Genomic DNA, 26,738 nt, shown 5'->3' on the forward strand with positions numbered 1-26,738 from the left:
ACTTTTATTGTTTCACTTTAATCATTATTAAAATCACTGTTCCCGAAAAAATTACCATTTTTAAAACTTTTTTTTGCATTGATCCATGTCCCCTGGGGCAGGACCCAGGTCCCCAAACTTTTTAGGACAGTAACTTGCATATTAGCCTTTAAAATTAGCACTTTAGATTTTGAACGTTCGAGTCCCATAGACTTTAATAGGGTCCTAAAGTTCACACGAAGTTTAGGTCTGTTGGCAGGTTCTGGTGCGAACCAAACAGGGGGGTGTTCGGCTCATCCTTAGTGACCACAAACTTAAGTTTGGTCAAACAAAGCTTTTTAGTCTTATTGCCTCCTTCCAGTCTCTCAGTGTATATATCCAATGGCAGTGTTTGCTCGACATATGCCAGAGAGAAGGAGCTCCAAATAGTGCTTAAATCTTTTAAAACCATATGTTTATTAAAAGATGTATGTTTCACACTCACATTTGATGGGTGCTTCAGTGTACCAACTATATACAGCATATTTTAAAAACCAAAGCACTACAACAACTCAGTTCTGCTACGATAAGTGTCTTAGTGTTTCGTCACACCATCTGCTCTTCTCCTATGTGTAATGTCACAGGGTCACGTGACTTCCTCAGGGGGATTTCTATTCCTATCCCTTTGTTTTACCAAACTTAAGTGTGAGGTCACATTGTTTGAAGTGAGCACACACCTAATGGGGGAGCACTTGGGTGAATGTTAGCCACATGCCTGAAATATGAAGATACAAGGAAGTTTAAAAGACACCACTTTGCACTGAAGCACTTAATGATTAATGAATTGGACTGTTTATATTTTCAAAAAATGAGGTATTAGTTTGTAGCACAATTATTTACACTGTTAAGCACTTTGTTAACTTGAGGACATGTATATGTCAGGGACTTTATTACACTTTTGTTTAGGAAGAAATGATTCACAATAATGGATATCATGTTGATGTTACAATAAGGTTTGATAACACATAGCGCAGTATACTTAAAATCCACTCTATGTTAAATCAAATATTAAAACAAAATAAAAAATATAAGATCAAAATTTAATTTAAATTATGTTGTTTGCTGCATAAAGAGTGATACTCCCAGTAACTAGTTTTTAAATAACCACAGGTTTCATGCTTATCAGTTTATCTATGGACTGGGACCTCCATGTCAACCAAGTGAAATTTTGATCTTATGTTTTTTCTTTTGTTGTAATATTTGTGTGTTATAACATATGGTTTTAAGTGGATTTTATGGCTTCTGTAATAAAGGGTATTTATTTAAATATAATTTAGATTTGTGTATTGGTTGGCTTCAAAATCCTATAAGAGAAAATAATTCCTCTTTAAAGTGTTATTAACCCACAGCAGTAAAATCAGTCTGTATATTCAGTAAAGCAACCTAGTTATACTCACTCTGGAACCTAAGGGATTAATCTTCTGCATTGTGTAAAAAGGCTGTTAAATCCCGTCTTCCCTGACCCTCCCCCCCCCCGTCCTTCTTTCACTGCCCCCAATCCATCTCCTGATAATACAGAACCTTGGGGGCACTCTGCAAAATCTCAGTTTGGTGTGTATTGCTAGAGTTTTTTTTTTTCTGGGGGGGGGGGGGTGCATGTGATCGGCAAAGGGCCAACCAGCACTGTCCAGACAAAGAGTCAGGGGTCATGCAGCCCAGTCAGAGGAGAATGAGAACTTCTCCTACAACCGTTAACCAGACACTCATAGAAGTCACAACACAAGACTGCTAGTTACTGCTGATGAGAAAAGGTAATTATCAATTTATATTTACTAAAATAATTGCATTTCCATGTTCTGTGTACTGTGGGACTGTGGGAGACCGGATATAGTGAATGCAGGGTCCTGGGTTTAGTAACACTTTAAAATAATTACAACTCAAACTGGACAAACGTATTCTTTTTTTTTATATTTTTATTGCATTTAAAATATATACAATGTGTATAAAAAAAATAAAAATAGCCCTTGGAAGACAATGCCATAAAGAAAAAACATTGCTTTTCCCCCAAAAAAATTATTTGCATCTTCATTTGGTAGTGACATTATTACTTATGATACATAATTTATAAAAACTGCAAAATGAATTGGTCCATAGATGAGATATTAAAATCAACCTGGAGCATACGGTAACTGGTTACACCTGATTTATTTTACAAACATTTAATGCACAGTTAATATTTACTGTATTTTCTAAATTTAACAGCCTAGAAAAATAAAACATAAAACGTGCCATGTGCACATGTTAGGGCTTCCTTCCCATTCATTCACAAGTGTTTAATTGACTTGTTAGACCTTATTCCAAGTCGACTGAATACAGTTTCAGGGTGTAATCAATTATAAGAAAGAAATAAATAAAAATAGCTGCGCTAACAGTGAAGCATTGAATCAGTGATAAACAGTGCTAAATTATAAACTGATAATATATGAGTAAACCATATAGACACAGATATGATTAGATAATACAGTGAATACAAAAAAGAAAAATAAATCCCAAAATGGAAAGTGAATAAAGTGTGTCAGATAATGTCCATGAATTACATAACACTGCACAGATAAAATGCGTTGATTGAAAAAAAGAAAGTGTATATTCTTCCGCCACCAAAATGTGCTGAACACCAAATAAAATGCACACTTACCAAAATGGGGGTTGTGGCTATACACCCAGCCAGCGCCTTTATCCACAGAAGTCCGGGACAGCTACTCCAATGGTGTCAGACACAGGAATGGTGAACAACCAATTATCCCAATAACTTAATCAAACAAGGCTCACAAATAGATATCAGGTGTCACCCAAAAATGAGAAAAAGGGAGCTCTCCATAGTGTAATTCTGATAGTAGCATTTATTAAAGAAAAGTAAAAACACACTTATAGGAAGCACGGTTAAAAGTTAGCCAGCCGGCTTGCAAACGCCCATTCACTCAACGACACAAACGCAATGACGTCAGCACGACCTGTCCACCCTGGTTTACATACTCTTTAAGAGGATAAAACATGTAATAAAATTCCTCTTCTTTGCTCAGTTATACATTACTAATCAGTTAATAATTTTATAGCCACAGTAATAAAGAACTTTCACCAATCATTCCTTTGAGCAGTACTCTGGTAAAAATTAGATGTTATTAATAGTTTGTCCCTTGTCACCATAGCAATTATTTTCCTCCTGCTTTCAAACAGTTATCCTACTTTTCAACTGATTCATGTAAATGACTTTCACCTTACATTTAAATCATTGCAGTTTTTACCATATCACAATTTTGGCAGAATATGCCATACTTTCAGAACTTTTCCTTAACCATTTCAATACCGGACACTTTCATCCCCTTCCCGCTCAGGCCAAACTTCATCTCATAAAATTTTAATTTTTTTATTGGTCTATGTAATATTCCTATTTTCTGAGATTCTGAATTTGGGGTTTTTACTAGCTATAAGCCATAACCATCAAAATTATAAGAAAGAAATGATGATATGAATGATTGATATGTCACTCTGTGTAACGCATCTGTATAAAATATATGAGTTTCACTTTTTGAATTGAATTACTGAAACAAATTAACTTTTTGATTATATTCCAATTTTATGAGATGCACCTGTATGTAGAAGGATTTGCCTCATCTTTGTGTATCACCTGAGGCATATCACTTAAACGGGAATATGTAAGGGTTTACAACCTCTTATAAATAAAATAAAATATTCTTTCCTTTCTATTTACTAATATAAAAACAAAAATGTAACTGCACTGGTAAAAACAAGAAAGAAAGAAAGAAAGAAAGACTAAAAAAGCAGCAGTAATACAGTGTGATAACACAGAAAATATTAGTACAATCAAAAAGAACTGTGCTATACAAACTAAAAAATGTTTAAACAATAGTAAAATTAAATTACAAATAGTCCATATATTGTGTCAGACCAATCAGGGCCAAAAACGGAATCACAAATAAAAGTCTCTAAATTGTAAACACCACGGTGCACATGCATGAACTCCAAAAGTGTGCCCGATCACCCAGAAGTAGATTGTGCTTACCAAATAGCAAGCAATAGAAGCGATCGGCTCAACCCAGCCTAGGGCCTCCACACTTACAGATATCCATACCTCGGATAGGGACCACATATAGTTGAAAACCGTGTCCACCAAACAAGGTCCGCACGCTGTCAGAAATGGCAGATATTACTGGATTTATTGTATATCTCTGGGTAACAGAGATAGCGGATATTACTGTAACAGAGATGGCAGATATTACTGGATTTATTGTATATCTCTGGGTAACATACCCAGAGATATACATACCCAGCGTACGGACCCTGTTTGGTGGACGCGGTTTTCTAAAGTTAGTCCCAATACATTTTTTGTGTGATTTTATTCCTCCAGAGTTTTAGGGCTTTCTTCCACCTTACCAAAATCAATATGTGTTTTTAAATTTTCTCTCAAAATATTTATTTTCATAGTCCCATTAAGTCCCATCATGTTTCTCAGTGTATTTTTTCTTTGAAACTGTCCCCATTCTTTCATCAATTTGTTATCACTATTGTTTGGACTAGATTTAATCAGAGACCCCAAAAGAGAAATATAGCCAAAGATTTGTTGGCCATATGTCTCTTCTGGGTCACAGAAGTGCACCCATTTCCCTCTTGGCTGACATCACAGAGCTAGTCCAGGCTATGGAAGGATCCCTACATTAAGGTTGGGATTCATCCAGATGCATGACTAACATGACTGCTACTGAGAGCTGGAGCCAGCCGCTCCTGCCCGCTCCATAGCCCGATGCTTCAGTGCGCCCTAGAGAGGCAGAGCAGAGATTAGTGGCTGGCAGATTTCTGCTCAGTGAAGACCAAGAACTGACCGATAACTCAGTTCTCAGTCTTAGAGCCGGAAGGGGACAGCCATATAGGTGTGTATATTTATATAGGAGTTTATTTTTTAGTTTCCTACGCTTTTCCTTTACTCTTCAGACTGTGTTTTCTTCTTATTTTATATACATGTCCAAGCTACAGTAACTACCTTTCATCTTAATCTTGAATGTTAATAACATTTCAGAATCCTTCTAAAGAATTCACTTATTTCCACCTCCTTCTCCTCTTCTGCAGGTCTTTACTAAAGAATCCATGACTGGCTTCTAGAAACACGAGTGTGTACCCCGTTCTAAGTACCCAGCCATTATATGTTATTTAGAATTTTTACCCTATATATAAAATCTTAAAAATATATAGGAAACTATAAATCTCTAAAAAATTGAGAAGTATAATTTTAGAACATATAAACCTAAAAAAATGAAACTCAAATCAATAACTATGGAATGGTGGGACATACACAATAATGTCATTCAATAATTAGCTCCATTGACTATAAAGGAACAATTATTTGAGTAACTGAAATACTGGGAATGTTTAGTACCATTTTGCATGTGGACGCAGCCTGCCCTGATGATGTCAGGCATCATACGCATGTTTACTTGATGATGTCATCTGATATTCAACAAAAAGGGACATGCATGAGACAGAAGCTCTAAAAGATTGACGACCATAATGTCAGTGGCCATTCATATTACTTATTTTGTGTTTATTGCACAAGCACGCTCACTTTTCATGAAACCATGAAAAATGGTGTAATGTTAGTTATGGAGTAAAATCAATTATTAGTTAGAAGAATAAACCAAGAATAAATACAATTTTGATAAGAAAGATTAGGAAAGATTTACGAAAGATGAGAAATAGAATTTGGATGAGAAAAACCAGTAAATATTTAAAACAAAACTACACTACATCTGAGCACCATAAAACAAAAAAAAACACTATGTCATTTATTTTTTTCTTCAAAGACTTCTGTTGGCATATGTAATAAGTACTTTTTAACATTCAAAGAAAAAAACTCGCCCATCCATCTTCTCATGTCTTCATCGTTTATTTTGCTGAGAAATAACTTTTATAAACACCCCCTAGCATTTCTGGCTGTGGTCATGTTTAGTAAGAGCACATGATTCATGTGGCACTTACTTCCTGGAATCAATATGTCCTTAGCTCAGGCACTCATGCAGGAGGGTGTGGTTAGCTGAGAAAACTCCTCCTACCCCTTTCACCCCCCCCCCCCCCGGGACTCCTGGGATGTATGACATAATTTGCCTAAGCCTGGAAATCAGGAAGTAATATGCTTTCCTATCTATTTACTAATACTAAAAGATTAAAATAGTCAATGTTAATTGAGAGAGTGAGGTTATGCTTTAAGACTGAATCATTTTAGAATGTTTTAGAGAAGGAGAAAATAATGATTTGAAATTTAAAAAATAAACGCTTCATAAATTGACAATAAATACATTTAAAAAAATACTTAAGCACTATCTATTTCTAAATGAATATGAGGATACAAAATATATAAAAAAAAAAAAAAAACACAAATGAGTTACAATGAATTCTATAATGATTGTATTGAATATTTATAAAATAAAAGTTTGGTGAAGCAGACATGCAGAATAGTAATGTATATCACATTCATTATGCCAATCATTAAATAGTTATAACCCTAGGTGGAGAGTAAAAGATTTGATTAAATAAAAATCTCCTGGGATAAGAAAAAAAAAATTGAATCACTGCAGTAACGGGTTTAACATATAGTATATAAAATACTTGCTATATAAACATAGTAAGTGATTATATTTATTCTGTTTTTGTTTTTATGTCAGCATGATGGAAGGCCTTGGCCAACTGACTGATGGTGTTTCTGGTCTTGATGACTTCACTTTGACTCATGAATATCATATGTGGCCTGGATATGACTACGTAGGGTGGAGCAATGAAAGTTTCCCCAATGGATATGTGGAAATAATGTTCGAATTTGACAGAATGAGAAATTTTACAACAATGAAGGTTTGTAAAGTCAAATTGCATTAATGTTTGGTAAAATTAAAAATACGACTAAGTACTACTAAGTACTATTAATACTACTAAGTATTATTATTATTATAATTATTAATAATATTAATAATTATAATATCCACATCAAATAAACGTGACCGTAAATGGCATGTATTTACATATATGGTCTCATATAGTTTATTGCTACTAGTTATGTAATATTAATATTAACAGTTTGTTATGCTGCTTCCTTAACCATCCACCTTTCTAATGCACTGGCAATGCCATTTCATGTGAGCTTTTTTTTCCAGCTGTGTTGCTGAAACAAGTCTCTTGCACTACAGATTTCATTTTTCCAGTGCCATTAAAGACCATATATGCTCTGATAACCTCTAAGTGCTGTAACACAGTTTACTACAGGTACAAACAACAAGTTAGGTACACATATATGGTATCGCTGTGATTGTCAGGAGCAGGATCATTTATTTTGGGTTGTTTTTTGGTGGTAAGTTATGGTAATGGCAAAGAATATACAGCTACGTTTAAGACATTTTTTTTTTTTTTTACTATTTTGGACCAGTTTTCCTTTGATAATAGAAACAAATCAGGAGATATCCATTACCATTTACCGCCGAAAGAAAGACCATTTTCCCTCATAATAAACAAGGTACAATGCACCTGGATACATAAAGTATTTACAATGATATGTACAGCTTTACTAATGTTGCTAAATTGTTTTCAGGCATTGAAATTAGTTTTACCCTCAGTTACAAAGGGGTTACAAATGTTTCATTATTTTGTTTTTTGTTTTTTGGTCATTGTGGAAGGGTTACAACTCTTTTAAGTTTTTATTGCTGTTTGCGTTTGTTAGGAAGATTTACTCTCCTCTGTTCTGATGACCATTATCACCAAAACTTTGAATTTTTTTGTGAACAACAGTTAAGGGGAAATCTCAGATGGGGAAACATGTATGGTGATAAATGTCTAGGAGGGCATGTCCCTCACTTTTTAGATATATTTTAAGAAATAATTACAGTTCTAATTCAGATTTCACTATTGTGTATGAAATTCCATAAACATATGGCCATCACTGTCATACTCAGAAATGAGGAACAGCAGAGAAAAGTTATAATTTCATTAGAAGGTCAATTAGCATAGTTTCTGTTGAATTTGGTATGAAAACCACATTTCCAATTGTCTAGGACAATGTTTCTCAGCTCCGGTCCTCAAGGCGCCCCAACAGGTCATGTTTTCAGGATTTCTCTCAGATGAAACAGCTGTGGTTATTACTAAGACAGTAAAACTGATCAAATCACCTGTGCAAAATAATGGAAATCCTGAAAACATGACCCGATGGGGTGCCTTGAGGACCGGAGTTGAGAAACACTGGTCTAGGAGTAACATGTGAGAAACAGAGTTTGCCTATATTAGACAAGATTTTGTGAGGTGAGCGTTTACTATCTGCATAAGGTGGAAGCATGCACACCTTGAGCAACATTTAGTGGATTGGAAGATATTAGTAATTACTACAACTCGCTGGTTCTGGATGCTCTATATGTTATAGACTTTATTTTATATAAGATGTTTTAGCGGCAATGAAGGGTATATATTACATTTGCATTTAGACTGGATATATTTATGTTGAAAATTCACAGTGTTCTGAGGTTTTTTTAGTGCACTTGTAAATGAGCCCTAACAAAATTGATTAATTAGATATAGATAGTTGTGAATTTTACATATCAATGTATTATATTAATAAATGTTCACATTACATGATATTAAAGTGGTTGCAAACCCTTTACAACCACTTTAAACTACAGGAAAGCCTATAATTAGGTTTACCTGTAGCTGCACTGGATATCTCCTAAACCTACACAGTTTAGGAGATATCCCTATATTTGCATCGGCACTTAAGACAACTGAAGCAATGGCACGTACTTACCATTGCTTCAGTTGTACTGGCAGCTCCTGCACACATGCATTGGAGTGACCCCCCAGAGAGATGTCAACAACCGGAGGGGGAGATAAGGACCGATGCTGAGACTTCGTTCTCGGGTAAATAATTTATCATTATGCCTTTATCTTGCAGGTTATTTTTTTTTTGTAATTTTTAAAGAAGGCTTACAACCACTTTAACCACGTAAGGACCACCTATGAACATATACTGTGCTGTTGGAGCTCCACTCCTGCTGTGATTGGACACAGTGGAGCCAATTAGCGGGTCTGGCAGAAACCTTCTGTTCAAGAGAGGCAGAATGGCGATCTGCTTATGTAAACAAGGAAGATCGCCATTTTGCTAGTAAGAAAGACAGAGATCTTGTGTTTCTGCTAAGCAGGCACACGGATCTCTGTCTTTCTTCAGTTAAGCCATCTCCCACACAGTAAGAAAGCACTCCCAGGGAACATAGTTAACCCTTAGATCACCCTTGATGTTAACCCCTTCTCTGCCAGTGTCATTAGTACAGTCACAGTTTCCTGGAGGACGCACAGAAGCTGTTCAACAAGCATATTTCCCGGGACTCTCCAGCTAAACCATCTCCACTGCCTGCAGATCCTACACTCAGCCTCCCAGTGGGTGAGAACAGCAGGCTGGACTGGCAGGAGGACCCAGTGGATGCCTCCCTGTGGGACACAGCGATTACCCCCTCCATCCCTGTAACACACACTGAGCTCTGGCACTGACTTGCAGGACCCGGAGCCCACCCTGAGACAAATTTTTGCTGCGTTCACCACCTGCAATACCACTTTGACAACCCTGACTTCCAAAATTAAGGGGGTGAAAATGTAACTGACATTAGTCCACCAGGACATGCAGAAACTTAGGGATTGTACATCAGAGCTGGGGGGTCACATGAGTATAGTGGAAGATGAGGTAGAGCCACTACAACATGAACTGCGACAGGTGCAATCTATGTTCTCCAGTCACGCCGCTCTCCTGGAGGACATGTAAAAACGGATTTAGAAGGAACAACGTGAGGAAAGTGGGCATACCTGAGAAGGTGGAGGGAAAAACCCTGTCTCATTTATGGTGTGGTGGCTGGTGGAGGTCTTCTCCTGCATGTTTGCAGTGGAGCATGCTCACCGAGTGCCTGGCAGGCCCCCATGCCCATTAGAACCGCCAAGGCCTTTCCTTTTTAAATTCTTGAACTTTAAAGATCAAGACACTGCCCTATACAAAGCCTGCACCAGGGGAGATGCCATTAAGATGGATAACAATCGAATATCATTCTACCCTGACGAAATTTACAGAGGTAAAGAGGCGCCGGCGATGCTTTGATGTCACCTATGCAATGCTTTATCCTGCCCGGCTGAGAGTGGCTGCTAACGGAGAGACCAACTTCTTCAACACTCCTACTGTGGCCTCAGAGTGGCTTGATTATGTGGAACACACCTTGCATAAATCAGCGGCAACCTGAGAACTGGTTTATGGTGTTCCTTACCACTGTTTATTTCTTGAACTCAGGTTGCCTGATCCTTGAGAGGAATCTACCTGCTACTTCAAGGCGGAGGCCTTGTAACCCTTTTTTCCTGTTTGTTTGACCACCTATGTTGACCACCTATATTTTCCCCATGTCAGTCTCCTTCTTGCTATAGAATCTGCAAGCCCCATCATATCACTTACCTTGTGACAAAGGACCCCCCTCTTGTTATTGCACTTGTCCAGCGTGGACACCCCCATTTTTTGATTCCCCACAGGATACCTCAGGGAATGAACCTTTGTATTTTTTCCAGTTATGTTTTTTTTTGTTCTTTTTTACTGTTAACCCAGAACAGATGTCCTGACAATACCAATGAACACCTCGCACAATATACGTGTTGATAATTTCAACTAAATGTCTACCCCCCTCTGTCGGTGATTGCTGCTGGCCTCTTGCAGTAACACCAAGTAGCAAGTCTTCTAAACTGATGGATTAGGACCCTCCCAGTCTTCCTAATGCACACATAGCTTATCCTGTTACTCAAATCGATTGCTTATCCATGTTTCTCTCCCCTGGGGCCCGGGACCCATCTACATTTTTAATTACAGAGTTATGTCAGTAACAACTGAGTTTACCTTTCTCTTCTGGAATGTTAGGGGCTTGGTGATGGTGTGAAACGTACTGCACTATTCTCTGCGTTGAAACCTTACAAATCAGCTATAAAAGACACCATTCCACTACTATGGTCCAGGGGATATCAGACTCTGTTTCACTCCACACACACAGCCTACTTGCAATAATGTTCCCTTTCACCTGTTGCAGTCCCGAATAGATGAACAGGGAAGATACATTTTTTTACTATGCAAACTGGCTGAAATGCTGTGTATTGTTGAGAATGTGTATGTTCCTCCACCCTTTTCTCCTGATAGCTTAAAATGTCTGGCTCAATTCATGAGCCCATATTCTAATTTACCCCTGTGAGTCCTAGGCGACTTTAATAATCTCCTTTATCAGACTCTAGACAAATTTACCCCACCTGGTGGCCACTCCACAGGCCCTGGAGGCCCTACCCCTTTTGCTAGATTGATTTCGGAGATTGGTTTGCGAGATGTGTTGGAGGGACAGACATCCGTTCAAACTGACCTTTTCCTGTTATTCGGCGGCTTACCGTGGCCTATCCCATATTGATTTATGCTTATGCAACGACTAAGCACAAGTCAATGTGTCACAGACTGATTATGCTTCCCACAGTATCACGGACCACTCACTCCTTTGGGTACGGATATTGGTCCCTGGGGTGAGGTGTGTGAGCCCAACCCATTTTGGTTCCAGCTTTTTCCAGCAGAGGACCCTATTTCGGAGCTTCTGACATGCTTTCTTGGCGTCAACAGGAATACGGCCCCGAGAGGTATGGTATGGGGTGCCCTTAAGGCCCATCTTAGTGGCCTTATTATCAAGCAAATCTCCCACATAAAAACTGCAACTAAAGAATGGGAAACGTTTGTGGCTAGTGAGGTGCAGAGAGCAGCTTTATTGTGGACCTCACACCTTCTACTGAACGCAGCTGGGTGGCAGCGCAGGAAATGTTTCATCGGGTTGTCCTGAATGCTACAGAAAATAAGCGTTTTTCCTGCAGCAGCGGTATTTTGAGAAGGGGTACAGTGCAGGCCATGTTTTCGCGGTTATCTCCCACTCACAACAGGGACTATCCGACATAGACACTATACAGAGCCCTACTGGGGCTCTAAACTACACTGACTATTTTCACAAAGTTTACTCCTCTAAGGTAAACCCGATGGAGGAAGCACTGGTGCAGTTCTTGGACTATTGCCCTCTACCATCACTGACTGACGACGGTCGCAAACTTCTTAATGCCCCTCTGACAATCGAGGAATTAGCCACGGCTGTGGCAAGCATTGGCAGTAGCAAATTCCCTGGTATGGACGGGCTCCCAGTAGAAATATACAAGCGTTATAGTGACCCTCTTTTACCTGCCCTTCTGGAGACCCTCAATGACGCTTTCATGACAGGCCACTTATTATCTTCTATGAACGAGTCTGTCATTGTGGTGATTCCCAAACCCGGCAAAGGCCCAGTGCTGCCTGACTCATATCGACCTATTTCTTTAATAAATGGATATCAAGTTGCTAGCTAGGGTACTGGCTACCTGGCTGGCAAAGGTGGTATCTGGTTTACTACACTTGAATTATCGGGATTTATTCCGGCTAGATCAACAGCGCTGAACATCAGGTGACTGTTCCTGAACATACCAATAACTACCTGTGGATAATCCTGGTAACAGGGCGGTGTTCTCCCTTGATGCTGCTAAGGCTATTGACAGTGTTGAGTGGAGATACCTGTGGGCTGTAATGCAGAAATTCCAGTTGGGAGAGACTTTTCTTAAATGGACGCAGCTGCTGTACTCTGCTCCTGAGGCACGGATTAGGATTAATGGGGTCCTGTCTGACCCCTTCTCTTTACATAGAGGGACAAGACAAGGGCTCTGGCACTGAAGCCTTTGGCGATGAGGGTGAGGGCATCCCCTGAGGTTGTTGGGTTTCGGCGGGGTGGGAGGGAGGATAAGCTCTCCCTCTATGCCGACAACACCCTGATATATTTAGGGGACACTGTCGGCTCTCTGGAAACAGCAATTATTATATCTTATTGAACAGTTTGGACAGCTGTCTGAATTTGCTATAAACTGGCACAAATCTTCTCTTTTATTGTTAGAATCTCTGCCATTGCCCCTGCCAGCAATAGCAGCACCGGTGGAAATGCATTCATTCAAGTATTTAGGCATAATGGTGACTGCCAATGTGACTGATTATGTATTCCTGAACCTTAAGCCCATTTTAGCTAAATTTAAACACAAACTGGGCAGCTGGTGTAAACTGCCTCTTTCAGTGACAGGACGGGCTAATCTGATAAAGATGGTCTGGGCTCCCCAGTTGCTCTATATCCTCCACAATTCTTCTGTGTGTATATCACGTTACTGGTTTCAATGGGTGGATTCATTATACAGAGCATTGCTGTGGAAAAAGGGAGTGGCTAGGGTTAAACTGACCACTCTTCAGTATTCTAAAGACCAGGGGGGACTAGCAGTACCACACACCCTTACCTATTTTTTGGCTGCCCAACTACAGGCATACCCCACTGTTAAGTACACAATGGTGTTTATTTACTAAAGCTGGAACGTGGAAAATCAGGCTCACTTTTGCCAAAGCTTACTTGAACAAGCTGGGGTTAGAAGCTCATTGGTTTCTTTGCAGAAGTGAGCCTGATTTTGCACTTCCCAGCTTTAGTAAATAAACCCCATTGTGTACTTAAAAGTGTGGTATGCTTATACAGCACCTCACTGGCTGGGATCTGCCAGATACGCTAGATCCCTCTTGGACCTTGGGGATCCCTTCAATGGTGGATTATTCTACAATGTCCCAGCTTGAGCAGGGTCTCTTGGGTGTGACACCTCACTGCCCCACAATAAGGTTGATCCTAAAACTTTTAGGCGGAACTGAAAACTAGACTGGGGTTAGGAGGCTTTTTGAAGTCTACTCCCATATGGAATAACAACTCCTATCCCGAATTAAACTAAATTCCCAACCAGGCCCCATGGGGGAGAGCTGGAGTCAAATATCTTGTACAACTCTATGATGGAATGTCACCAAAGTCTTTTGATCAGCTACGGAGGGGCATTTCCCTCAATGGCTGGCTGATATTTTATGTTTTTACATCTACGACATGCTATTAGAGCATAGGATAGGGGCTCAAACCTGACACTACATGACTCAGACTTTTTTGCATTTATATTTACTGCTACGGACAAGAAGGGTATTATCTCTCACATTTATGCCTATTTACTTACCCATATTCAAGCTCCTGTTGTACTGAGTTGAAGAGGAAAATGGGAGGCTGATGTATGCCCCATAGATGGAGATAGATGGGATCAAATACTGACAGCCGGTCCGCTGGTCTCTGTGTCAGCTGCCCAAAAGCTGACGCACATGTTAATCTTGCATCGCTCTTATAGGACACCGCTACAACTGCACAGGTGGTGTAGAAGAGAATCCCCTTTATGTCCAAAATGCCAGTTATACCCAGGAACATGAATTCATATGCTGTGGCGATGTCCCAAACTGGTGAGGTACTGGCAGGCTGTACTGGACATCATTAATCCTACCTATAGTACTCAACTGTAACTTGATCCAGTCACTTGCCTACATAGCAATACTGAGGCTGCTATATTTGGCCAGAAAATTAATTGCAAGGTATTGGATCTCCCTTCACACCCCCACATCCCAACAATGGGCTTAGGAGGTTAACAGGATACTTATTAGGGAGAAGCAGGGGTCAAGCACGAAGACTTCAAAAGTGGTAATTTGTCATCCAATTTTGTATTGTGTGTATGAAGCTTAACTGTTAGTACATAAAAAATAAAAATCCTCAATAAACATAAATATGTTAATTCTCTGAATAAACAGCATTCATTCAATTGTGCTTCCATGCAAATGTGAACATCATGTTCTGATCTTTATTGGGGAATGTTATCTTGTATATATAGAGTGTTTATGTGGTGAGTTTACACTTTTCATTGAACAGAGTTTGAATAACACAGGGTTAAACGGAAAAGAACTGCACATTATCTGGACAGAATGCTTAGGGAGATAGTGATGTGTTCCTGCTTAGGACATGTATGTTAGCTTGGGGGGCTGCAAACTCTGCAGGGCTCCAACACACACTTGCTGCTATTCCAACCTTTCACATATTTCCACATAAACTTCCCTCCTGGCATTAAACTTTGCCAGGTATTGTGCTCAGCTTACCACCCCAAACTGATGTTCCTCCCTCAGCTCACCTCTCTCCCTGCATGTCCTGTGAGCAGAATAGCTGTATTCATCCTCTGGGTTCTCTCATCATATGGCTCTGAATATAGAGGGGGAGGGAGATTCAGTGGGACACACATAGCAAGTATGCATGAGACTGGAGGGAGGGGGGAGATGAGGATACAGAAAATCAGGAGGGGCCGGCGGGGAGGAGCGCATCACGAGATGTCTGACTAAATACAATCTTAGCAGCAGGGACCTGATCTACCCGTCAGCTAGCTGTGATTGACAGGTAGATCAAAGAGGAAGCTGTCATCGGGCCCCCTATCGGCAATGCCTGAATGGTCAGTCCACCCCTGGTGTGCGGCACTTACTATTGCGAGCCGTGTCGGCAGCTGGTGGTGTAGCACCTGCCACACAGCTCGCATACTTCAAAGTCTGGCAGGACGCGGCTGTTAACGGGAACTGAGTTCCTGTTGTGGAAAAAGTACAGGAACTCCATTCCCATGCGTTCCCGCAGGCCTTGAGCCCTGGGGAGAAGCACACGTATCAGCATAGGAAGGTGCTGAACAAATTCACCAAAATAGGAATGGTTGAAGTCCCCGCAGGTTGCCCTCCCACAGTTTGTACTCAACAGATTATTGGTGACCTAATGGAACCATGCGACTATGGGGTAGGGCATACATGTGGAAGTTTTGCTCTGTGTGATGGGCTGACAAGCTCATACAAGGTGTGACTCTCTCTAGGTTGAAGGTCTGTTTTTGTTTACTAGTTTTAGTATACCAGTTTCTCTGATTTAAAAAAAAAATCACTGACCGCTGCCATTACTACTGAAAACAATAAATAAATTAAAAAGTCATTAAAGCTATCCCTTAGTTTGTAGACGCTATAACTTTTGCGCAAACCAATAAATATACGCTTATTGTTTTTTTTTTTTTTTTTTACCAAAAACATGTAGCAGAATACACATTGGCTTAAATTAATGAAGAAATTCAATTTTTTACTCTTTTTATTGGATGTATTTTGTAGCAGAAAGTAAAAAATATAATTTTTTTTTCAAAATTGTCGGTCTTTTTTTGTCTATAGCGCAAAAAATTTAAACCGCAGAGGTAATCAAATACCACCAAAAGAAAGCTCTGTGGGAAAAAAGGACATTGATTTTATTTGCGCACATTTGTCAGTTAAAGCAACGCAGTGCAGTATCACAAAGAATGGCAAATTATATCGAAAAGTCAAAATGACATTAGATATGCTTAAAAAAGCAATGGGGTTGATTTACTAAAGGCAAATAATCAAAAAAAAAATAGGCAATTTAAAAAAAAATAACAGCATTTTTGCTTGCACACAATTAGATGATAAAAGTAAGCAGAGTTTTCCCTTATTTACTAAGCTCTAGGGCAACTGTGCTTTCAGAGTGCAATTGTACTTACAACATGCATAGTCTTTTTGCCTTTTGTAATTCAACCCCCATGGGGTTATTTACTAAAGGCAACTCCACTCTGCACGGCAAGCGCACTTGGAAGTGCAATCGCTGTAGATCCGAGAGGAAGATCTGAAATGAGGAGAAGCTCTGCTGATTTTATCATCCAATTATGTGCAAGCTAAAATGCTGTTTTTTATTTTCCTTGCATGTCCCCCTCGAATCTACAGTGACTGCACTTCCAGGGCACTTGCAGTGCAAAGTGGATTTGGCTTTAGTAAATAACTCCTCCAATGTCTAAACTGCGGAATTGCTTAACATATGTGCAAATGTGAGTTTATTGAATTTGGCATAGTGAGAATGAGTTTAGATTGTTTGAAATGCTTTACAAAAATGTTTACATTCTCTTTGCTTTTTGAATTAGCATGTTTTATTGCTTTAAATGTGTTTCTGTAAAATAAATAAAAATAATAATTTCTTTCTATGCAGGTCCACTGTAACAACATGTTCTCAAAAGGTGTAAAGGTCTTCAGGGAGGTACAATGCTTTTTCAGATCTGAGGCCAATGAGTGGGAAGCCAATTCTGTCTTATCTGTCCTGATACTGGACGATGCCAACCCTAGCGCTCGTTATGTCACTGTGCAACTGCACAATCGCATGGCAAGGGCAATTAAGTGCCAATACTATTTTGCAGATTCCTGGATGATGTTTAGTGAAATCACCTTTCAGTCTGGTAAGAATACTAAATGATAAAATCTAAAATGTCACCATCTTTATAACATGTTACAGTTCACCTAAAGCCAGTCCTTAACCTCTCTACTATGCATACATGATTATATGTTACATTTTGTTACATGACAATGTATTTCAGTTCTGATCTTCATGATGTGAGATATTGGGGGTTATTTACTAAAGGCAAATCCATTTTGCACTACAAGTGCACTGAAAGTTCACTTGGAAGTGCAGTCGCTGTAGATCTGAGGGGGTACGCAAGGAAAATTTTAAAAAGCATGCACTTGATTGGATGATAAAATCAGCAGTGCTTCCCCTGATTTCAGATCCTCCCCTCAGATCCAAGTGCACTTGTAGTGCAACGTGGATTTGCCTTCAGTAAATAACCTCCAAAGCCTACCTAGCTTTTGGTAGAGTTTAAATATTCAAAATTAGCATACTTTCTGAGTGTCTTTTGCTCCTAATGGACCAGTCATGAGAGTAGTACATCTAGGAAAATTATTCTGTTTTATTGTTTTTCAGGGTTTCATAGACTAAAGCTGGCCATGCATGGATTGAAATTCAAGCCGGTTCAGCAAGACCAGGACAAATTTTAATCAATGTATGGCCACTGTGGTTGAACAGAAGTCGATAGATAGTTGGATTTGCAAGCTGGCGACAGTATTCTAAGGCTCGATTCACACTACCTTCATGCAATTATGGCTGGATTTGCAGTGTGATTATGTAATGCAACTTTAATACAGATTTGGATGCATTTTGAATGTAGTTTACATATTCTATTTAGCCAAATCCCACCATAAATCCCACCAAAGTAGCACAGGACTCATTCCAAAATTGCATCGCAGCTGTGCTGCATTGTTGTAAAAACGCACCATTGGAAGAAATATTATTTCCTTTGTCATTCAATTTATTGCAACCCAAGTCACATCTAAAATTGCATCAGTGTGAACCAGTACTAAATGAAAGGTCAATAAAGGTCTCATCACATTAGACATCACCTAGACATGCAGTATCCTGCTCATTCCACAATGAGATCTGTACAGCATTGCACAATGTGCACACACTGAAATCCAATTAGGATGGATCAGGTATAGCTGCTTCCTATGATCTTTCCATCCAAATAAACAGTAGACCCTGTGGGGTAACATGCCATGGGGTTGATTTACTAAAGGCAAATAGTCTGCGCTCTAAAGTAAATGTAGTAAAGCTCTACTTTACAAAGAACACCCAATCACATGCAAGGTAAAAAAAAAATGCATTTTTGTTTGCACATAATTGGATTATGGAAGTCAGCAGAGCTTCTGCTAATTTACTAAGCCCTGGGGCAGCTTGCAGGCCTCTAGGACCACGCACCCTTGAAGGTCACCTTGGAGTTGTTGGACACCACGAGACGAGACTGTTGGCGTTTAGCACCCAAGTGGTTGCAGGACTCGAGGGTGGGGGAGGAGGTCTGTCCTAATTATAACAATACTGGGAGATCAATGAGGACTCAACTTCAGCGCAGGTAGTCTGGGACACCTTTAAGGCCAACACCAGAATACATCTCCGCTATTAAAGCAGTCCATTCTGAGATTTCCTGTCAGGTCCAGGCCCTCGAAGAGGGAGAGGCTAGGGCAGCGGAGGCTTTTTCTGACTCACCGACTCTAGATCACTTCAGCCGGCTAGCTGAGGCAAGGAGAGCACTGTCTCTACATCTTGCCTCGGCCACACATTTCGATATAAATACTCTGGCAGGGAAGGTCTTCGAGTCCGGAGACAAAAATAGCAAACTCCTAGCGAATTTAGTAGCGGACCCTAAAATGCAGACGGTGGTGTCAGAAATTTGTGGTTTGGATGGTCAGGGGATATCTACTCCTGAACTAATTCTAGATGAATTCAGATCCTTCTATGAAAACTTACATAAGGCAGTACCTGGCTGGCATGAAGACAGGCATAGAGAGTTTTTGCATTCTCTGCACCTACCCACTCTTTCGCAGGAGGATCTTGAATTCTTAAACAGGGATTTTACCACAAGGAAGCAATATGCTCATTTCCTAGCAATAAAACACCAGGACCTGATGGCCTACCTAGTGAATGGTACATAATGCATGCCTCCTTAATTGCACCAAAACTGTTAAAAGTCTTCTCTGAAAGTAAAAAAACAGATGGCCTTGCCCCCTTCAATGTATCAGGCACACATAGTCCTTATCCCTAAACCCGGCAAAGACATATCCCTCTGTACTTCTTACAGACCAATCTCCCTGCTAGATTATGACCTCAAAATCTTCACAAAAATATTAGCAACCAGACTGCGGACGATTTTACCATCCCTGATTAATATAGTTACATAGTTACATAGTTAGTCAGGTTGATAAAAGACACAAGTCCATCCAGTTCAACCACAAACAAACAAAAAAAAAAAAAAATATATATATATATATATATATATATATATATATATAATAAATATCATACCAGCCCATATACCCACAGTTGATCCAGAGGAAGGTAAAAAACCCCAGCAGAGCATGATCCAATTTGCTAAAGCAGGGGAAAAAATTCCTTCCTGATCCCCCGAGAGGCAATCGGATTTTCCCCGGATCAACTTTACCTATAAATGTTAGTACCCAGTTATATTATGTACACTTAGGAAATAATCCAGGCCCTTCTTAAAGCAATCCACTGAGCTGGCCAGAACCACCTCTGCAGGGAGTCTATTCCACATTTTCACAGCTCTTACTGTGAAGAAACCTTTCCGTATTTGGAGATGAAATCTCTTCTCCTCTAGACGTAAAGAGTGCCCCCTTGTCCTCTTTATTGACTGTAAAGTCAAGCGCCGTAGACAGCGGTGCCTGTCTTCGGGCAAATATCTCCTAAACCGTATAGGTTTAGGAGATATTTCTTGGACCTACAGGTAAGCCTTAATCTAGGCTTACCTGTAGGTCAAAGTGGTTTGTAAGGGTTTACAACCACTTTAATCTCCTCTTATCAAGAGTGAATAAATTCAGTTGCCCTTCTCTGCACTTTCTCCAGTTCCCCGATATCCTTTTTGAGAACTGGTGCCCAAAACTGAACTGCATATTCCAGGTGAGGTCTTACTAATGATTTGAACAGGGGAAAAATGATATCTCTCTCTCTGGAGTCCATACCTCTCTTAATACAAGAAAGGACTTTGCTCGCTTTGGAAACTATAGCTTGGAATTGCATGCTATTATTGAGCTTACGGTCTACCAAAGCCCCCAGATCCTTCTCCACTATGGATTCCCCCAGTTGTACTCCCCCTAACATGTATGATGCATGCATATTCTTAGCCCCCAAGTGCATAACTTTACATTTCTCAACATTAAACCTCATCTGCCACATAGTCGCCCAAGTAGACAGAGCATTGAGGTCGGCTTGTAAATTGGAGACATCGTGTAAGGACGTTATTCCACTGCATAGCTTGGTGTCATCTGCAAACACGGAAATTTTACTTTTGATCCCAGACCCAATATAATTTATAAAGATATTAAAAAGTAAGGGTCCCAACACTGAACCTTGGGGTACACCACTGATAACCTTAGACCATTCAGAGTAAGAATCATTAACCACGACTCTCTGAATTCTGTATTTTAGCCAGTTTTCTATCCATTTACAAACTGATATTTCCAAACCTGTAGACTTTACCTTACACATGAGCCGTGTGTGGGGAACTGTATCGAACGCTTTTGCAAAATCCAAATATATCACATCCACCACCACCCCTCTGTCCAAGGTTTTACTTACCACCTCATAAAAAGAAATGAGGTTTGTCTGACAACTTCTGTCTTTCATGAATCCATGCTGTCTGTTGCTCAAAATATTTTTTTCCTGAAAGAACTCGTCTATGTGGTCCTTTATTAATCCCTCCAGTATCTTCCCAGCTATAGAAGTTAAACTAACGGGTCTATAATTACTTGGTAAAGACTTTGTTCCCTTTTTAAATATAGGCACCACATTGGCCCTGCGCCAATCCAGTGGTACTATTCCTGTCATTAATGAGTCCCTAAAAATTAGATACAATGGCTTTGAAATTACAGAGCTCAATTCTTTTAGGATCCCTGGGTGGATGCCATCAGGTCCAGGTGCTTTATCCACCTTTATTCTGTCCAAATATTTCTGGACCATATCAATTTTGAGCCATTGTGGATTTGGGGCTGCGTCAGTACCACCCCCATTATGGGTATGAGCTCCCCCATGCTCTTTTGTATACACAGAGCTGAAGAAAGTATTTAATAAGTTAGCCTTCTCTTTGTCCCCAGTCACCCACTCCAGATTATTTTGCAAAGGGCCTACATGCTCAGACTTAACCTTTTTACTATTAATATATTTGAAGAATTTCTTGGGGTTTGTCCTACTATCTTTTGCAATCTGTCTTTCATTTTGAATTTTTGCATCCTTGATTTCCTTTTTACATATTCTGCTATACTCCTTGTAACATTTAAATTACACTCACGTTCCTTCATTTTTATATTTTTTAAAAGCTCTTTTTTTATAGTTTATAGCTTTTTTAACTTTGGCCGTGAGCCATGTCGGTTTTATTTTTAACCTTTTAAACTTATTGCCCATGGGAATATATTTTGCCGTGAGATCACAAACAGTCTTTTTGAAGAATTCCCATTTCTGTTATGTGCCCATTGGTGCCAATATTCTCTCCCAGTCTAAGTCCTGGAGAGCAGCCCTCATCCTTGGAAAATTTGCTCTCTTGAAATTAAGTGTTTTTATCTTTCCCGTATGTGATTTTTGCTTACAGCTAACATCAAATGAAATCATGTTATGGTCACTGCTACCCAGATGTTCCTTTATCTGAATATTAGTAATATGTTCTGCATGGTTTGAGATTACCAGGTCCAACAGAGCATCATTCCTAGCTGGGGCCTCAATAAACTGGACCATAAATTTGTCCTGTAATAGGTTTACAAATTTTTGCCCTTTAACTGTCCCAGCAGTGCCATTACCCCAGTCAATTTCTGGGTAGTTAAAATCCCCCATTATTATCACTGTCCCAGCCCTTGCAGCCCTTTCTATCTGTGCAAGGAGCTGAGTCTCCACCTCCTCATTAACATTGGGTGGTCTATAACAAACTCCAATGATTAACTTTGAACTACGCACATCTGTATGCAGTTCCACCCATAATGCCTCAGACTCATCACACTCTCCGTCCACCAGGTCCTCTTTCTCACTCGCTTTGAGATCACTTCTCACATACAGACAGACCCCTCCACCTTTCCTTTTTACTCTGTCTTTCCAAAATAGTGCATAGCCAGCAATATTAATAGCCCAGTCATGTATGGAATGAAGCCAAGTTTCAGCAATACCGATTACATCATAGCTCTCCTGATGCACCAGAGCTTCCAACTCGCCGATTTTGCTTGGCAGACTTCTGGCATTAGTGAACAAACATTTTAATGTATTAATATATTTTGACCGGTCATATACTATCCTCTTGGGTGTTCCAAGATTACAACTAGGACTTGCTACTATAGTTACCTTGGGTTTATGTGCTTTGGTTACCCTACCACTAATGCCCCTAATATTACCCTCTGGAATATGCTCCACGCTGACTATCTCTATCTCTGAACCCTCCCCCCCATCGCCTAGTTTAAAAACCCCTCTAACTTTTTGGCCATCCTTAATCCCAGCTGATCTGCACCCTCCTCATTTAGGTGCAGTCCGTCCCTTCTATAGTACCGATTATCGACTGAGAAGTCGTCCCAGTCCTCCAGGAACCCAAACCCCTCCTTACTACACCAGCTTTTGAGCCACTTGTTAACTTCCCTGATCTCCCTCTTCCTTTCTGGTTTGGCTCGATGTACTGGTAGTATTCCTGAGTATACTACCTTGGAGGTCCTTTTCCTCAATTTAGCTCCCAAGTCCCTAAAATCATTCTTTAGGACACTCCATCTGCCTCTGACTTTGTCATTGGTGCCAACGTGCACCATGACAGCTGGATCTTCCCCAGCCCCTCCCAGTAATCTGTCCACCAGATCCGTGATGTGCCAAACCCGAGCGCCCGGTAGACAACATACAGTTCGGCACTTCAGGTTGTTGTTACAGATTGGCCTCTCTGTCCTCCTAAGAATTGAGTCCCCTACCACCAGAATCTGTCTTTCCTTTCCCTTCGCTCCCCCCCCCCCCCCATTCTCACTGGAGGAGTTCTTCTCCTGGCAGCTAGGAGAATCCCTCAGCTCCAGCAGTGCTGGTCCCTGACTGGGATCACCAATGTCACTCAATGGAGCGTACTTATTGGGATGCCCCAGCCCTGGATCGGCCTCCCTGGCACTTGCCCCTCTACCCTTCCTGACTGTCACCCATCTACTCTCTGCTAGTGCCTGCACCTCTTTGTCTCCATCCACCTCTGTGCTGGCCCCAGCCATCACCTGCCATGTACGTTCCTGGCTCTCAATATAGACCAGACTGGTTTCATGCCTGGGAAATCAACAGATATAAACTTACGTAGAGTGTTTACCCATCTTCAACTTCCTCCCACTGAGTCCTCCACGAGGGTAATGGTTACACTGGATATTGAAAAGTCATTCGATTCGGTAGCATGGCCTTTTAGGTCCTCGGTCCTGGAGGTTATGGGTTTTGGAGAAGTGTTTAGAAAATGGATCGATATTTTATATAAGGACCAGATGGCGCAGATTAAGCTTGATGGTGCTCTGTCTGCACCCTTTTCTGTTGGAAGAGGTACGAGGCAAGGTTGTCCACTGTCATCGGCTCTTTTTGCCTTGGTGATGGAGCCACTTGCCTCGGCTCTCAGACAGGCAGACAGGGTTTGGGGCATGCAGGTGGGATCCATACATGAGAAAGTTGCTTTATACGCAGATGATCTTATCCTTTTCTTGAGTGACCCTGCCCAGTCCCTTCGAGAGATGTTGACCATTCTCTCTAATTTTACTGGCTGTTCAGGACTCAAGGTAAACTGGGATAAATCCCAAATCTTGCCAATAGATAGAGCAGCAAAAGAGGTAGCAGATCCCAACTGAGATTTAAGCTGGCGGTGCTGCAGAGACCTCGGGGAGAGGGAGGCCTGGCTTGCCCGGACCTCCACTCCTATTTCATAGCAGCTCTGTTATCCCATGCCCACGACTGGCTAGTTTCGGATGATGGTCCTGGAAGCAGCACGTTTGGGGTCTTATGAGGCGCTACGGAACCTACTTTACCGGGGACCTAGAGCTCCATTCCTTCTTACAGTGGCAATGAAAGCAGTCATACGGGCATGGTCAGTGGCAAATTCAATACGCCTCGTACCCTCTGGACACATTTCCCAGTAAAGCCCTCTTTGGTTTAACCCACATCTGTCAGAATTCGGATCCACTCCCGACCCTAGTGTGTGGGCATGCAAGGGCATTAAATATATAAATCAGATCTGTTTTGAGGGCAGAATACAGACTTTTGAAAGATTGAAACAGCAATATAATTTACCTAACTCACACCTGTTCAGATTCCTGCAGCTTAGGCACGCTTTTAATACTCAGTTTGAAAATGCTCGTGTGGCCTTTTATACCTCGAATCTGGAGACTCTGCTCAGAGATGAAGCTCTATCTAAGCCCTTATCCACCATATATAAAGCATTACTCCCTAACGTTCGGGACTAGAAAATCTTAAGACACAGTGGGAGGTAGATTTCCCTATACTAGACATAGAATGTTGGGAAGAAATGTGGGAATACCCATTTTCACAGCTAGTATGAGCTAGAGATAAATTAGTGCAATTTAAAATAGTACATAAGGTGTATTACACGCCTGTGCACCTACATAGAATCTATCCATCTTTCTGCCTCTTGCTGGAAATGCAACTCACCCTTAGTGGATTTCACAAATTTTTTTGGGACTTGCCCTCAGATTGACATTTCTTCGGTTGAGGTAACCAAATTTATTTTGATTGTCACCACTGTTCCTGTGCCATTGTCTGTAGAGCTATGTCTGCTGGGACTAGTTGAACCACTGGCCCCATGCTGGGCGATCAGAACCCTGCTGGGACTATTACTATGCAATGCCAGTAAATCTATAGTGCTCAGATGGAAGGCCTCCACCGCACCTTCATTAAATTTCTGGAAGAGGTTGGTGAATGCGGCTCTACCATTGTACAAAGCTACTTACCTGTCACAAGGCTGTGGCAAAAAAGTCCACAAAATCTGGGACATTTGGAAGGAATCTCTGTCCACTACCGCAGATTCGACTGATAATTAGTATCACTCTATTAAGTGCCGGGAATGGCGTAGGTGGTAATCCTGATCTTATAAATGTCCCTGGGCTGCTCAGTCAATAGTCAATGGGGAGGAGGGAGAATCTATGCATATGTAAGCGTATTGTACATTTCATCTCAAAGTGCACAGTCTATTTGCCTTTAATAAATCAACCCCAATGTGACATCCTCTTTTTAGATGTTGGACTGTGTAGGCTGCCTGCAAGGCCTCATACTTGTGCTAGACTGGGAACTGTGTAGACTGAATAATAGACCTTATAAACCCACTAGTTAGTGGGCTGTGTCTTTTTGCATACTAAGCCTCAACATCCACCGTTCGCTGTTGGGGGTGTAAATTTGCATTCAGTGGCTATCATACTCCTAGGGCTGCATATGCGGCCCTCGTCATATCACTAGGCTTTGGGCTGTGGAGATTCCATAGTTTTCCTTATTATTTCATAAGGTAGTGGGCTGTATGGAGTACATACAAGGTAGTGATGGAGCTTCCAAGACAAAAGGGAAGAAAGGAAGTGCATGTATCACTTTATTAATTAGAAACAAAATTAAGAATATAAATTAAATTAAGAATATATATATATTGTGTGTGGTGTCCCAGCGTCTTTTACATGAAAAGGGGAGAAAATAAATACTATCACAAGGGCCAGTGGTATAGCGGGGTAAAGGGCATCTTATTCAGGCCACTTGTTTTCAGTTAAGACACGATGGCACATGCCCATGCCTGTTTTTTATGCTGGATCACACTCCTTTTCTGTTAGCAGTGGCAGTCTAGTCACGGTGTGTGCAAACTAACGCACTCTGCTGTACAAAGTACTACAATGAGCTATGGATGGTTACCAGAGCAACGTGTTTTAAGGAAGGATCCCCTTTCTTAAGCTTATTGGTTTCCATCTGAGAAATTGATTTATATTCACTAGGATTACTATACTATTAACCATTTACACCTTGGATATTATTAAGAACCAATGTTAAAGGAGAAGTGTGGGATTTGAAAAAGTGTTCTGAAACATTATGAGTAGAAGCAACACATTTTACCTGGCAATTAAAGGGCCTCGGCAAAAGATAGGATGGCCCTGACCTCAGAAAGGAAACATGAGAAAATATTAACAGTATTACCTATGATAACACAGGAGGAAGAACAAAAAGAGGAAAAATAGGGAAATCTGGGGAAATCCAGACATGGTCAGGGCAAAAACACAGGGTTTTACAACCCATGGCGAGTACTCCAGGGATGCTCTTTGGGTACTGGGGGTCAAGATCATACTTCTCTTTTAAAAATGC

General features: G+C 40.5%; 1 protein-coding gene across 3 annotated transcripts in view; it reads left to right on the plus strand.

Annotated features, from left to right (window-relative positions):
* DDR2 (discoidin domain receptor tyrosine kinase 2) overlaps positions 1 to 26,738 on the plus strand; it is a 281,188-nt gene that overhangs the window by 175,844 nt on the left and 78,606 nt on the right. For all 3 annotated transcript variants that reach the window (XM_077452620.1, XM_077452621.1, XM_077452622.1), the window contains exons 7-8: positions 6,690 to 6,873; positions 17,010 to 17,253. In XM_077452620.1, coding sequence (XP_077308746.1) covers positions 6,690 to 6,873; positions 17,010 to 17,253 — 428 coding nt within the window. The remainder of the gene's footprint in view (positions 1 to 6,689; positions 6,874 to 17,009; positions 17,254 to 26,738) is intronic.

This window comes from Lithobates pipiens, unplaced genomic scaffold (genome assembly GCF_037356315.1).
Source record: "Lithobates pipiens isolate NorthernLeopardFrog02 unplaced genomic scaffold, aLitPip1_a1.2 Scaffold_23, whole genome shotgun sequence".
In the NCBI taxonomy this organism is placed as follows: Eukaryota; Metazoa; Chordata; class Amphibia; order Anura; family Ranidae; genus Lithobates; species Lithobates pipiens.